Source organism: Nansenia antarctica (assembly GCF_963989245.1).
Source record: "Nansenia antarctica genome assembly, chromosome: 4".
NCBI classification, from domain to species: domain Eukaryota; kingdom Metazoa; phylum Chordata; class Actinopteri; order Argentiniformes; family Microstomatidae; genus Nansenia; species Nansenia antarctica.
This window is the reverse complement of record NC_137689.1, coordinates 7,198,064-7,213,459: the sequence shown is the minus strand read 5'-3', so window position 1 is coordinate 7,213,459 and position 15,396 is coordinate 7,198,064. Positions and strand designations below refer to the sequence as shown.

Genomic DNA, 15,396 nt, shown 5'->3' with positions numbered 1-15,396 from the left:
TAAAAAGCCTCTGCTTGGTACTCTGATGACGTTGGTGGATTAGGCATTTTAACAACAACGGTCTGTGTCTCCCCCCTCTGGTCAAATCGCAAAACATAATTTTAGGTTAATTTAATTTAATCCAAAACATTTGGACAATTTGTCCCTTTTAAAAGAGAATTAGCAGAACATATCTAGCAGGGGGGTATTCCATCAACGTCGCTAAAGGAAAATCCAGGCTTATTTCGATAAGTCTCTGCATGACATGAGAGAGTTGACATGATACTCTGATACTATTGTCCGCAGACTAGTCTAGTGTGACCTACAAAAAACTTCACATGACACTGGTAGAAATAATGCGTGAGACAAAAATCAGTCACCTACCCTGGTCAGGGTGTCCATGGAGAAGCAGCACTTGTCAGTTCGTTGTTGTTTACGGTTATGGTTGTAGTGTAACACTCAGCAATGTTAGAAAACATTTGTAAAAACAACGTTTTTTTTTGTTTATCTCAATGCTCACTGGGTCTGTTTAGTGCACTGCATACATGTCATGTCACTCAACTTCACGGACTTCTTCAAAACCGGATGTGTGGTCGTCAGCTAACGTTGTTCCAACTGTTTCAGGAATTGCAATTAGGATTTAGTGCATGTTGATTAAACGACCACTAGGTGGCAGCATTTATTTAATTGATGCACTGACGCAAATCAGAGACACTATAAAAACAAAGCTATTGACTCCAAAATGACATAAACTATTATCCTTGCATTAAGATGGACTCAATTCAACTTATTGAGTGATTTGTTGATGACATTTTTGTATTCTAGCGAATTTTTAAGAGTCGTAGCAAAGGGTCTGAATACTTATGTAGCCTACATGAGGTATTTCTGTATTTCAATAAATGTCATTTTTTTTCATTATTTTACTGAAACACAATTCTTGTCATTCTGAGGTTTTGTGTGTGGATTGATGGCAAATATTTTTTGTATTTAATCCATTTTAATTTGAGTCTATAACACAACAAAATGTGGAAAAAGTGAAGGGGCGTGAATACTTCCCGAAGACACTGTAGCCTACTGTATGTCTACATATCTTACAACCTGTGATATCTTACTGTCATACGTCACATAGATGATGACACTATTTACAATAAAAAGAGAAAACAGTTTCTGTCTTACTCAAAGGTTTTTTTCCTGACACAGACGGTTTGTTTTAAGCACATGAATCATTTCCTTTTGGCTCTGCTCCCTATTAGGGCCAGGCTGGGGCCCAGTGAATCCTTTTAAAAACCAGTTTAGGTTTTAGGAGGTTCAATCCGGTTTATCTGTTATTCAAATAATAACCAAAACTCAAGTTATCTCAACAGAGGGGGCTGTCTCTCTGCTCTGTGACATAATGGTTTATCTCTCTTCCTCATTCAGGCCCAGTTCAAAGCTGAGTAGTATAAAACACACAGCTAGGGCATTTGGCAGTTGTCCCTTGTTCTTAGCTATCGTATATATATATGATTAACATAAACAAGGAATCGATACTGTGGATCGTTACTTTGGAATAACTTTGGAGGAAGTACTGTTCAAGTAGACACAACAGAATGACACCGTTGCTGTTTAAAGATGCCTTTTGGGTGAGTTTATTCAGTACATAACTGGTTCTGTGACTGTGGCTATGATGTCTGTCCTGCAACCTACAGTAAGACAGGCTACTAATAGATCTCTAGGTCATCTCTTGTATCACAAATGAGCCATTGCTGCTCAATCATTTGTTTACTTTTCAGTAATTATCCAAAGATGTGTAGTTAACACAGATGACTGTCTTCCTTCTGGAAGGTTTGTTGTGACATTGTGTAAAATGACAGATACATGTTCAATTAACACCACAGGCATACCAGAGAGGTTATTGAAACACAAGAAAGCATTCACAGCAGACAAAACGTATTTGTACACAGAGTAGAATGTATCCCACATCTATACAGTATATACTAATAACTGTGGCTCTAATAATTCATTGATGTGGTGGGAAGCATACATTTAGTACAATCCTACAACGCGTGTCAATGTTAGAATTGGGATTATCAGATTAAATGTGATGTGTGCACCGTTTAATATGTATCTATCCTCCACAGTCCTGAACAACGACTCAATGTGATTACAACATTAACGTTTGACTCAAGTTTTACTAAAATGTCACAATTTGTGTGTGTGTGTGTGGGGGGTGTGTGATTGTAATCACATTGAATCATTGTTCACAAAACTGCCAGTTTCAAAAGATCCTGTGTTTCTCCAGGGGTCAGAGTTCACTGATCATGCCGGGTATGAGGTGGTGATAGAGAGGCTGTGTGACGGCAGGAGGATGTGTAAGGATGTGGAGGACCTTCTGAGGATGAGGTACAGGACATAGCCGCCACCCCCCCCCCCCCACACACACACACACACACCAGCCCCCCCCCCCCCCACACACACACACCAGCCACCGCCCCCCCCCACACACACACACACACACCAGCCCCCCACCCACACACACCCACACCATGCCCCCCACACACACCAGCCCCCAACCCCCCCCAACACACACACCAGTTCCCACACTGTGTACAGTGTACACACTGTTCACACACTGTAACAGACTGTACACTGCGATTTTTCATACAGCATGACTTAAGTACATACAAATACAGAACCTACTAGAGCTTTGTGTAAGTCTGCCTGTCTGTTTCTGACGCCCAGGGCCCTGGCAGAGGAGAAGTATGGGAAAGACCTGGTGACAATAGCCCGCAAAGCTGGAGGCCACTCAGAGATCAGGTACACAGGTGCTACAGTGTTGCATCCAGAACATCAACATTGTGATTATGACAAATGGCTTCAACATTGAAAGCCATGGCGTGGTACATCAGGTTTTCTAAATACTGCTTGATCGTGGCAAATCAATGGAATATATTACATGACACCATATCAATAATGCACGTGTGAGCAAGGGCTCTGTAGACTAGAGTGGCAGTGAGTCATGGTAGCCTGTGGAAACTTTGGCATTGCTGTGTGTGTGTGTGTGTGTGTGTGTGTGTGTGTGTGACATCCCCAAACAGTATCCATGGGGATGAGGGGAGTAACAATACAACAGAACCGGAGAACGAGAACAAGAGGCGAACAGGAGCATATAAATAAACCAGATGATTTATTGCATAACCGCAAAATTAAGGGTTAGGGTTTCTGTGAAACTCGTTAACTAAAAACGACTTTCTATAGATGAGGAGAAAGCGAATGAATAATAATAATAAGCAATGTAAAGTAAATGTTAACAGCTAGATGAACAATGTAAAGTAAAGTAAAGGCCAAACACAAGATTAACAAACACACTCCTTCTAGAGACAGAGGTCATGTTCTCACATGAAAGTACGAATCAGGACCCGGAGCAAGTGGATGAGTTTGCAACATTGTTGCATAAATTATTTATCTGATTTGCGTTCTCACATACGAAGTAACATACGCAATCGAAGCAACAGACGTGGTAGTTGATTGGTCAGAAAAATTGAAAATTGCTCGTTCGTCCCGCGCTTATCCAGATCAACACGCATGTGCTGTTGTTTTCCTATGGACAGCCTCGATGCGTCGTTTCTAACCGGAGCGAAACCACCCTTTTCAAGCGGAGCATCCGTCGGATGTTTGCTCCGGGAGCGACTTCGAATGCGCGTTCTCACAGCTCCAAACGACGCAGAGCAAAGCGAATTTTATCCTAAACTCGGATTCCAAGTGAAGCTAATGTTCTAGTGAGAACACAACACACCCAGAGTCAGAGTTACAGCCACCGGACAACACGCTAACCACACAGACAACTCAGGAGTTGTACTCTGGCCCACTGGCCCCATGAGTGTCTCTCCCAGCCTTTTATCCTCCCCCCTTAATTGAGCGATTGAGCACAGGTGTGTCCACAGGTGTGTCCACAGGTGTGCTCAATCAGGCCGTCACCATGGGGAGAGACACAGAAAACAAACAAAACACACACACAAACACGCTACAGCCTTACGCAAACGCACTACGGCTGTAACAGTGTGTGTGTGTGTGTGTGTGTGTGTGTGTGTGCATGTGTCCATATTGTACATAAATGTTATTGATGATGAAACAATTATTTCCCCACAGCACTCTGAGAGCCTCTTTCGATCATCTTAAAACACGTAAGTTCATTAGGACAGGTTTCTTAAGCTTTCATTCCACCACATTTGTAACTGAAACATGAATGACTACACCGGTGAGGAACTGTGCAACTAAGCCCACCACTGTAGATATGATCTGAACGATCGATGCAACAGTCTTGCAAGGTGTCCTTACAGTTCATTGGTCATTTTAGTCACGTTTTTCCTCCTCTAACAGACATCGAAAACATTGGAAACCTCCACGTGGATCTCTCTGTGATGCTGAAGGAGGAGGTGAGGAGGATGGAGCAGTTCAGAGAGCACCAGAAGGAACAGAGGAAAAAGGTGAGTGTGAACTAACCTCACCAGCTCAGCGGCCTTGCGGTTGGAGTGCCCGCCCCTGAGTTCGATCCCCGGCTGAGTCGTACCAAAGACTATAAAAATGGTACCCGATGCCTCCCTGCTTGGCACTCGGCATTAAGGGTTGGATTGGGGGGGTAAGACCCTGCGACATACCAGCGTCATGTCCAGGGGGGTGTACTTGGTACTTGTACATCAAACCGCCTCACGCTACGGAAACAGGAGATAGGCTCCTGCCTCCTAAGGGCCGTTAAGCTCGAGGACCATCGGTTCTCAAGGCTACTTCCTTTGCTTATGAACTAATATCAATGCAAATATGCCTTTAATAACGATGGTGTGCTTCAGTATGGATGTATTTATAAGCTCAGTGGTTCTCAAACCTCTCCTCGGGGACCCCCATCTGTTCCAACACCAGCACCTGATTCAACTAATCAAGTACAAAGCAATTATGATTAGTTGAATCAGGTGTGCTGGTGGTGGAACAGATCAAATATGTGGAGCGGCTGGGGGTCCCCGAGGAGAGGTTTGAGAACCACTGTGTTAGCTAATACATAGTACCACTTGAACACTTTGAGCTGCAATGTTTGCAGGAAAAGCGCTATACGAATAAAAGTTATTATTATTATTATTATTATTATTATTATTATAGTACATCCAACCCTGATGTTCTTCTTCATGCAGTTTGAGGGAATCATGGAAAAGGTTCAGAAGATGAAGGTGTCCTTATACAAGAAGACCATGGAGGTAGGCCTGCAGTGCAGTACAAAACAATTAGCCTACTACTTTCCTCATCTTAACACTAGAAAGCCTAATTTGACCCCTGTGAGTAAATAAAAATGTGATCTCTTTGTAAAATGTTCTAATTTCAGGACCCTCCTTTCATGACTTTTCCTAGATATGTGCGTTCCACCACCCAGTATCCTTACATTTCAAAATTACATCAGGATAAGCTAGTATAAAGCTATTTTGCAGTTTTTCTGTGTTGGAGGCAGGCTAATTTAAAAGCGGCCAACTAGTGGTCGTTGTGTGTAAATAGCAGCTTAAGGCGGCTCTTTTAGTAGGTAAAACAGGCACGGCTGTTCTAGAGGGGAAATGTAGAGTTGCAGTGTTGCATAGACTCTTTAACATGTGTAAGAGTGTTAGACACAGGAAAGAGGAAGAGTCAGTTGGAGCCTCTGGGTTCACACTCAGAGAGCAATTCACACACACACACCACACATGCACGCACACACACACACACACACACACACACACACACACACACACACACACACACACACACACACACACACACACACACACACACACTCACACACACATAGCCACTCACACAAAGGTTACCCAACAATAAACACAGATGAGTACAATACGCATGTAAATGAAAGTGTGGGCCGATGCTCAAACATACCTGAGTATGATGAGCACAGATAAACTCATCTCCACACCCTGAATATCCTGACTGGGTGCATCACTGCCTGGCACGGCAACTGCACTGCCCTCATCCGCAGAGCGCTACAGAGGGTGGTGCGGACAGCCGAGCGTATCACAGGATGTGAGCTTCTCTCCATCCAGGATATACATGTATATATATATATATATATACATGTATGCGACAAATGGTGTGTCAGCAAAGCACGGAGGATCATCAAAGACCACAGCCACCCCAACCACAGTCTGTTAGACCCCATCCCCCCCAACCACAGTCTGTTAGACCCCAGCCCCCCCAACCACAGTCTGTTCGAAACTGACCCAAAAGGCAAGGCCTCTTCCGGAGCCTCAGGGCCGAAACTCAGAGGCTAACCAACAGCTACTTCCCCCCAGACGATCAGGCACATGAACAAACCCACTGTAGACAACTGACTATCATCCCCAAGCACACCCCATGAATACAGACTACAATAACCTTAAGCTCACAGACACTTTATTACTGAACTATCTATTATCACTAGTGGCACTACTAGTGTATCCTGTCTTACCTGTACTATTGTCACCTTTATCTTGTATTATGCCGATTACTTTTTGTCACTGTCACTTTTTTATCTTGAATTATGCCTGTTGCCTTATGTCTTGGGCAGCAATGCAATGTCAGGAACCGAAGCCTAAGAATGTTACTCTCTTACACTTGTGTAATGTGACGTAACAATAAAACTCGAAACATGAAACTGAATATACAGAGAGAATGTTTGAGACCAAATAGGAGAGCTAAATGAGCGGCTAGATGCCATGACAGAGTGAGGTTATTAAAAACACTGACGACATCCTGTGTGAGAAGTGACATGGTCCACTAACCCACAGCCAGAAATTCACCCAGTGCATTTGAGCTGCACTCAAAAATATACACATGTCTGTCATGTGTTTCCTGAATGGTTGTTACTGGCTATACATTGATCTGGAATTTGCAGTGTAGACTCATGGTTGAACCTGTACATGTCTGTATTTATACTTATGGCAATTACCTGCAACAAAAAAAAAAACTATTATTGTGAACTAGAACAGTTTCTTAAACTCACTGAAAACATTTGCCTTTACTGCACATAATACACTACAGAAAATACTCTCAATATAGTATGTTGATGTACTATACTTATGACCCCCATCAATCAATCAATCAATCAATCAAATGTATTTATATAGCACATTTAAACATGACACTTGTCAACCAAAGTGCTTTACAGTAAAAGTACCTACTCCTAAAGTGTAAATAAACAGAAAAAAAACAACCAACAGAACAACAGAGGAACAGAACAACACGTCAAAACAAACAAGGCCGGAGTCAGAGTGAGTCAGGGAACGCTAAGGAATACAAGTGAGGTTTGAGCTTAGATTTAAAGGACTCGATGGAGGGGGGCAGATTTTATGGACATGGATGCTGATCCAGAGGTCAGGGGCTGCGACAGCAAAAGCACGCCCCCCCCTAAACTTGAGGTTGAACTTCCCATGTCTTCCCCAGGCTAAGAGGACTTATGAGCAGAGATGCAGAGAGGCGGATGAGGCAGAGCAGGTGTCAGAGAAGACCAGAGGCTCACCCACCTCGACCCCAAAACACACTGAGAAGGTATTTATCAGCAACCCACCAGCACAGACACACACAGTCTCACATACAGTATATTCACTGCTACTCATGTCTGTGCATGATTGAATGTATGATAGAATGGGCTATAGGACTGTTCACAAGATTCGTTTTTTTGTATTATTATCTTTGATTAATTATTATATTTTTGTAGTATGCTAGAACGTGACACTGTGTCTATTAGTTGTTGGTATGTCTGCCATGTACAAAACGTCTAATTGTCCAATTCAATGCTCATTCAAATAATGTTGTAGCTGTAGCTCAGGGGGTAGAGCCAGCGTTTAATGATCGCCAGTTTGGCGGTTCGAGCCCCGGCTGGCCACGTGCCGAGGTGTCATTGGGCAAGACACTGAACCCCAAAATGCTCCCAATGAGCGGGGCCAGCAACTTGCATGGTAGCTTGCTGCCATTGGTGTGTGAATGTGTGTGTGAACGGGTGAATGAGAGGCCGTTGTAAAGTGCTTTGGAATAAGGCGCTATATAAGTGCAGTCCGTTTACAATACCGATTCCTGTAATTGATGTTGATTATTTGTCAGCAGTTCATTATTTGTTCCCTTGTTATTGTTAAAAATAATATATCTGTACAGGAACAGAGATAATATCAGAGGGAAGAGACCCTAACTGAGGTTACGTTCTTCCTGATCAGAAGCTCACGTTGGGAGTTTCTTTGTGATTCAGAGTGTGTCAGTTCCCTTAGTGTGTTTTCTCTGTTGTCTCTCAGGTACAGCACAAGGCAAAGCACTGCAGGCAAGCTGCCAGCGAAGCAGGTCGGAAACCACAGACACTTGTATTTCTTTACGAAAATGCTTGTGATATTAACTGATCAATTCATTAAATTATCATTCATAATTGTTTCTTTCTTTCTTTATTCTGGCCACCCCTGCAAAGGCTAGGCCTAAGGATGCAAAGAAAATAATGTAAAAGTATTTCCTTATGCTAATGTTTCTGAGTGCAGAGAAACAATACCTGTACAACATCGAGCAGCTAGAGAGGACTCGTCAAGACTGGGAGGAAACTCACAAGAGCATGTGTGAGGTACACACTCTTCTCTTCCTTTACGCAGCATTGTACACACTTTTCATTGTTGCAAAACCCCAAAACCCTGCCTCTGACCACATCCTGTTATACTTCTCAAAATGACACTCCCGCTGGCCTGCAGCCACACCAGGCTATATCATTTACAGTCTTCTAAAAGGAGTAGTAGTTGTTTCATTGCCAGCACCTCACACCAAGTCTTCTGCGGTGTATGTTCTCTTCTTTTCCAATTATATATATATCACAACTCTTTAACTTACATTCAAGTGTATATTTTGTTCCTCTCATATCGTTAGCCTCGTAGCAATGCATAATTGCATAAGTCATATTTTGGCCATATTGAGATATCTGCCTAACTCTACTCACACTAACATTGCTGATTCACTGTGCATTGTTGCCTATGAATGCTTGTTACATTCCAAAATCACTCTCTGCCCAAGTCATCTCTTTGAAATAGGCATTTTTGACACTACATACAAAGATGTATCTAGAATACCTAATCGACTAGTAGAGCCTGCTTAACCTGTTGATTTTATCCTGTATCCTGTGTTACCGTGGCAATAATGTGGTGAGATGCCCTGTTGTTCTGTGGGACATGTCGATAGTTGAGGGTTTGTACTGTATGTGCGTACAGCTCAGTGGCCTTGTGGTTAGAGTGTCCGCCCTGAGATCGGGAGGTCGTGAATTCGATCCCCGGCCGAAGACTATACAAATGGTACCCGACGCCTACCTGCTTGCCACTCAGCATTAAGGGTTGGATTTGGGGGTGTAAGACCCTGCGACATACCAGCGTCATGTCCAGGGGGGCGTACTTGTACATCAAGCCGCCTCACGCTACAGAAACAGGAGATACGTAGGCTCCTGCCCCCTAAGGGCCGTTAGGCTCCAGAACCATCGGTTCTCAAGGACACTGACTTGACTGTACGTGTGTTTCAGGTGTTTCAGCAGCAGGAGGGAGACCGCATCAGTATGCTGAGGTGTGCCATGTGGGACCACTGTAATCACTTCTCTATGCAGTGTGTCAAAGACGACCAGGTGAGCTGACCACCTCAGCCGATGAACACAACAAACACCCTCGACCACAGTATGGTGGCAGCGTGAGGTGTGTTCATGTTCGTATCGACCTGTCGGTTCTGTTGATGACCAACGCCTCCTCTGAGACTGTATGATAACGTGACAGATGTGTCTCGTAGCTCTATGAGGAGGTGAGGACCATTCTGGAGAAGTGTGATATCACGGTGGATAACAACTTCTTCATAGGGATGAAGACCACAGGTTCCCGTCCGCCAGGTAAACGCTCATCTGATACAGAAGCAGTAATGTCATGCTCTTATATCACTATTTGCACTTTTGGTTGGATGCTAAACTGCATTTCGTTTCGTATAGTACTTGTACTCTGCGATGACAATAAAGTTGAATCTAATCTAATCCAATCTAATGTCTACATCGAAGGACTGTTGCATCGCTCATTCAGATCATATCTACAGTGGTGGGCTTAGTTACTTTCACAGTTCCTCACCTGTGTAGTCATTCTTCTTCCAATTACAAATCATTTCCTGTCATAGAATGAAAGCTTATCCAATCCTAAAAGCAAACGTTGCACACTTTCTATCTACAGTCTTCACAGAAGGTAAAGAGGGTTGGTGGTGGCCTAGTGGATAGTGAGTTGGACTAGTGATCAGATGGGTCATGGGTTCAGATCCCACCTGGGAACACCACCACTAGTGTGCCCTTGAGTAAGACCTGGGAACACCACCACTAGTGTGTCCTTGAGTAAGACCTGGGAACACCACCACTAGTGTGCCCTTGAGTAAGACCTGGGAACACCACCACTAGTGTGCCCTTGAGTAAGACCTGGGAACACCACCACTAGTGTGCCCTTGAGTAAGACCTGGGAACACCACCACTAGTGTGCCCTTGAGTAAGACCTGGGAACACCACCACTAGTGTGTCCTTGAGTAAGACCTGGGAACACCACCACTAGTGTGCCCTTGAGTAAGACCTGGGAACACCACCACTAGTGTGTCCTTGAGTAAGACCTGGGAACACCACCACTAGTGTGCCCTTGAGTAAGACCTGGGAACACCACCACTAGTGTGCCCTTGAGTAAGACCAGGGAAAAACACCACTAGTGTGCCCTTGAGTAAGACCTGGGAACACCACCACTAGTGTGCCCTTGAGTAAGACCTGGGAACACCACCACTAGTGTGTCCTTGAGTAAGGCACATAGCCCTAAGCTACGCAAGGGAGACTGTCAACTGTAATGTCTAATTGTGAGTTTCTTTGGATTGAAAGCGTCTGCTAAATGGGTTAAAATGTAAAAATGTAAATGTAAACATTCCTCTAATCCCAGTGTGTTCTTCCCTGGTCCCTCTAGACCCTGTTGTGTTTGAGAGCTACTATGAGAAGGACGTGTCAGGAGACAGCAACGGCAGCATGCACATCGGAGGAGGTGGGGGGGTCATGAAAAGGTCAGATTCAACCACATCGAACCACTGCAGAACCTGTGTCATTGTCTTCACTACCTATTCAGTAATCAGGAGTTACACTTTTCGTACACACTCTTATCATTATATTATCACTTCATCGTCACGAATTTGTCATTGTAGGTTCTCCAATCTACTGCACGGAAACTCGGGCGGTTCAAAGATGAGCGTTGACGACTGTCCGCATACAGGAGCGCCATCTAGTGGTTGGTACCGCTACCTGCGTCTAGATGCACTTAATTTCGTCATTGACAGAATGTTATCATGTTGTCGATCTAAATAAAATCAGTGAGGACAAATGTCCCAGTCACAGATTATAGTCCGACAATATGACACCCTTAGCTCCGATGAAAGCCATGTTGTTATTTCCTCCTGGTTTCAGCTGAGAACGCAGACGGAGTGTATGCGTCTATACCTGCCGTTCAGAATGCAGCGTCGGGAGGCGAGACAGCTGAGGATGACAGTTACGTGGCGGTGTATGACTACACTGCACAGGTGACACATGAACACAAACATCCCTTTATTGAACCTTTTAAAAAGGACTCGGGCTACTTAAACAAGGTGTAGGTGTACGGTTAGACAGAGTGTCCGCCCTGAGATCGGGAGGTCGTGAGTCGATCCTCGGCCGAGTCATACCACTAAAGACTATAAAAATGGTACCCGATGACTCCCTGCTTGGCACTCAGCATTAAGGGTTGGATTGTGGGGGAGGGGGTAAGACCCTGTGACAGTGCGACATACCCGCGTCATGTCCAGGGGGGTGTACTTGGTACTTGTACATCAAGCTGCCTCACGCTACGGAAACAGGAGATAGGCTCCTGCCCCCCTAAGGAACCATGGGTTCTCAAGGCTACTTATTATCTCCAGGTGGATGAGCTACATTGATAATGTTCATATAGCTGTAGCACTGTGTGGGGAACATGGCGCGTTCTGGCCTGCAGGTGGAGCCAGACTGTGGTGGAGTGTGGATGATGAGTCTGATTGAGGACACCTGCGTCAATCAGCTCCACCATCCACACTCCACCACAGTCTGTCTGGCTCCACCTGCAGGCCAGAACGCGCCATGTTCCACATACTTATATTGTCCTCCTCACACGGTCCTGACGGGGTGTTGGTCTCTCTCAGGACCCAGAGGAGCTGTCTGTGTCCCGGGGGGACGTGGTGGCGGTGGTGGAGCAGAACGAGGACGGCTGGTGGAGCGTGGAGAGGAACGGTCACGCTGGCCTGGTGCCAGGCTCTTACCTGGCCAAGGTCTAGACACACACACACACACACACACTGGCCAAGGTCTACACACACACACACACACACACACACACACACACACTGGCCAAGGTCTACACACACACACACACACACACACACACACACACACACACACACTGGCCAAGGTCTAGACACACACACAGGCCAAGGTCGAGACATGCCCCCCCCCCACACACACACACACACACACTGCGACGATGGGGCAAACCCAACCTGTTCAAACTGTCTTTCCACATTTGTGTTAACGTAGTGTAACTAACTATGTCCACTGGTGGGTGAGTCAATCTAACGGGCACCAACGTAGTACTAGAAAACCCAACCATGTACAGTCCCCTATCAGATGACTCTTCATCTCCATCCCTCTGTGTTTCAGTAACACTTCCCAGCATTAGAGATGACTCACAGGACATGGACAGTGAGTCATGACTGAGCGTGATGATGCTACAAAATGTTGCTATCACATGTACCACACCAGATATGCTGCCATGGCATTTACCCAATATAGAAGTGTGATTTTTTTTGACAGACACATAAAATGTGATAATAAAAAAAACACTACTATGCAACGTAAGATGTACTTTTTGTCAAGATATATCCAAGTGATGATTAAACAATGGCCCAAAGGGAGAGAGTCCAACCGAACCCAACACAACCTTTAACTGTGTAATTTATTTGATATAATAGCTGATTAATAAAATGTTTCATGTTTATTACATCATCATTAGGCTCTTTTTTTTCTTAGCAATCCACACTTAAGTACACTTATGTAAACTGGATCTTGATACGATTCATTATAAACAAAGAATGCCTCAATGTAAAACACAGGTCCATTCTCTTTCCACTATAGCAACAAGGATGGATTTTAAACTGCATTACAGTAATTGACAAGCCATCGTTTAGTTGAAATGTAGAAGTTTATTTCAATCAAAGTCTTCTTCCCTTTTACTAATCTATTTACATGGTTTTGATTCACATTATGTTTCTGCTGTGCTACAAAACATGTCTAAAAATCACCTCAACTTAACAACAAATTCTATGTTGTAACTTTACTTAACGACACAAAAATAGAAAATAAAACACTCATAATAAAACAGTTCGTAATTGGTTTACATGAAATATCCTTGCGGTGTGAACCGCTTTTCGTACTGTAATTAGGATCTGTGAGGCTAAAACATATCTGTACAAAGCTGTAAAAAATCATCCTGTGTCTACACAATGTGCTGTGTGTAACAATGATAGTACACCTACTCAGAGATGGAGACAGGGAATGGGTTGACTTACAACTCAGTATGTCTCTTATGTGCACAGAAATAAATATTCATCAAAATAACTTCAGAGCTGTCGTCATGACTACAAGAGGTTGAAAAAACATTCCTCAAAACTGCGCTACACACTACAAACAATCCCTTGTGTAGGCTAAGAAAAAAACAGGCAACGCTGTCGCATCTTTATATAACAAGCAAAAAAGGAAACGACAAAATTCGACACGTTACAACATTGGCTTTAAAACATTTCATAGTGGTTTTTATAAAAATAAAAATAAAAAGATGTTTCAAATAAAATAACTTACAAAGCATATCAATAAATAGTTAAGTTACAAACGGTTTCCTCCGGTCATCAGTGTACGCTACCTACGATACCTACGTTATCCTGAAGTGTGCAAGGTGTGCATGAGCTTCCTACCGCTGAGAACTACTGTGTGTCTGTCCTGTGAGTCTCTGTCTCTACATGGGTGGAGGCCCAGAGTGGTGGGGGGGGCCCAGGGTGAAGGCCTGCCGTGTCCTCCTCAGGCGTACGTGGCTCCGGTGACCAGCAGCTCGTAGGCTGGGTCGTGGCTCCTCCTGCACAGCACCACGCAGGCACACAGCATCCCCAGCATCTGGTGGTAGTGGCCAGGGGGGGGGACAGGTCACAGGTGAGCGTCTGAACTGCTGCTTCTAACAGTTAGGATTCACTAACTAGAGGAGGTCTACGTGGAAGTAGCATACGACTATGTCACAGATGTTACCAGCACAGCGGGTACCACCAAAGACTATAACAAATGGTTCTGAGTGCCTCCCTGCTTGGCACTCAGCATTAAGGGTTGGGTTGGGGGGGGGGGGTAAGACCCTGCGACATACAAGCGTCATGTCCAGGGGGTGTACTTGTACATCAAGCCGCCTCACGCTAGATAGACTCCTGACCCCTAAGGGCCAGGTCTAGACTCCACGCTAGACTCCAGAACCATCGGTTGTCAAGGCTACTTACTTATGTCACAGATCAGGATCACTACAGTGAGAAACTAAAGCCTTCACTTTTTTTTGTTTAGTTTTACTGTGTTGTTATGTTACTCTGTCTACATACTTATAGCGGAGGTTTAATCTTGTGTCTAGGTTTACGTACATACACTGTATATAAGTTTACTAGTTCATATGTTTATAAAAGTACATAGTTACATGCTAACACCCCCCTGTGAATAGGCCATATAGTGTATATAAGTATATACATTTACATAATAGATACATAGTCAGATTCCTACCGATTACTTTTAGGTATATCCACCCTATTTATGTCTCATTCTTGTTTTTTATTATCGTAGGACTGTGTTTTATTATCTTAGGATGGTGTTTTGATTGTGAGCACCTAGGGTTTGCATTTAAATGTCGTTGTACCCATACAATGACAATAAAGATCATTCATTTACCTGTGATTTACCGTATAACAGAGGTTTACCTGTAATTTACCTTACAACAAAGGTTTACCTGTAATTTACCTTATAAGGGGGTTTACCTGTAATTGACCTTATAAGGAGGTTTACCTGTAATTGACCTTATAAGGGAGGTTTACCTGTAATTGACCTTATAAGGGGGTTTACCTGTAATTGACCTTATAAGGGAGGTTTACCTGTAATTGACCTTATAAGGAGGTTTACCTGTAATTGACCTTATAGGGGAGGTTTACCTGTAATTGACCTTATAAGGAGGTTTACCTGTAATTGACCGTATAAGGGAGGTTTACCTGTAATTGACCTTATAAGGAGGTTTACCTGTAATTGACCTTATAAGGGAGGTTTACCTGTATTGCAGCGAAGGTGAGCGC

General features: G+C 43.9%; 2 protein-coding genes across 4 annotated transcripts in view; one reads left to right on the top strand and one right to left on the bottom strand.

The window, feature by feature from the left end:
* Positions 1–1,568: 1,568 nt before the first annotated feature.
* LOC308154879 (proline-serine-threonine phosphatase-interacting protein 1-like) lies at positions 1,569–12,309 on the top strand (the record flags this gene model as incomplete). The annotated part of the gene is made up of 16 exons (XM_080528097.1): positions 1,569–1,601; positions 2,261–2,361; positions 2,701–2,775; positions 4,108–4,142; positions 4,339–4,445; positions 5,142–5,204; positions 7,411–7,515; positions 8,253–8,298; positions 8,487–8,566; positions 9,503–9,601; positions 9,760–9,856; positions 10,944–11,037; positions 11,176–11,231; positions 11,435–11,547; positions 11,994–12,080; positions 12,178–12,309. 16 exons carry the CDS (start codon positions 1,569–1,571, stop codon positions 12,307–12,309), a joined length of 1,323 nt encoding a protein of 440 aa, XP_080384223.1.
* A 1,795-nt stretch (positions 12,310–14,104) lies between these two features.
* Positions 14,105–15,396, bottom strand: part of LOC308155641 (tetraspanin-3-like) — a gene marked incomplete at both ends in the record, with an annotated part of 9,975 nt that continues 8,683 nt past the window's right edge. For all 3 annotated transcript variants that reach the window (XM_080529012.1, XM_080529013.1, XM_080529014.1), the window contains 2 exons: positions 14,105–14,197; positions 15,373–15,396. The exon at positions 15,373–15,396 is cut by the window's right edge and continues 60 nt beyond it. In XM_080529012.1, the coding sequence (XP_080385138.1) occupies positions 14,105–14,197; positions 15,373–15,396 (117 nt within the window). The remainder of the gene's footprint in view (positions 14,198–15,372) is intronic.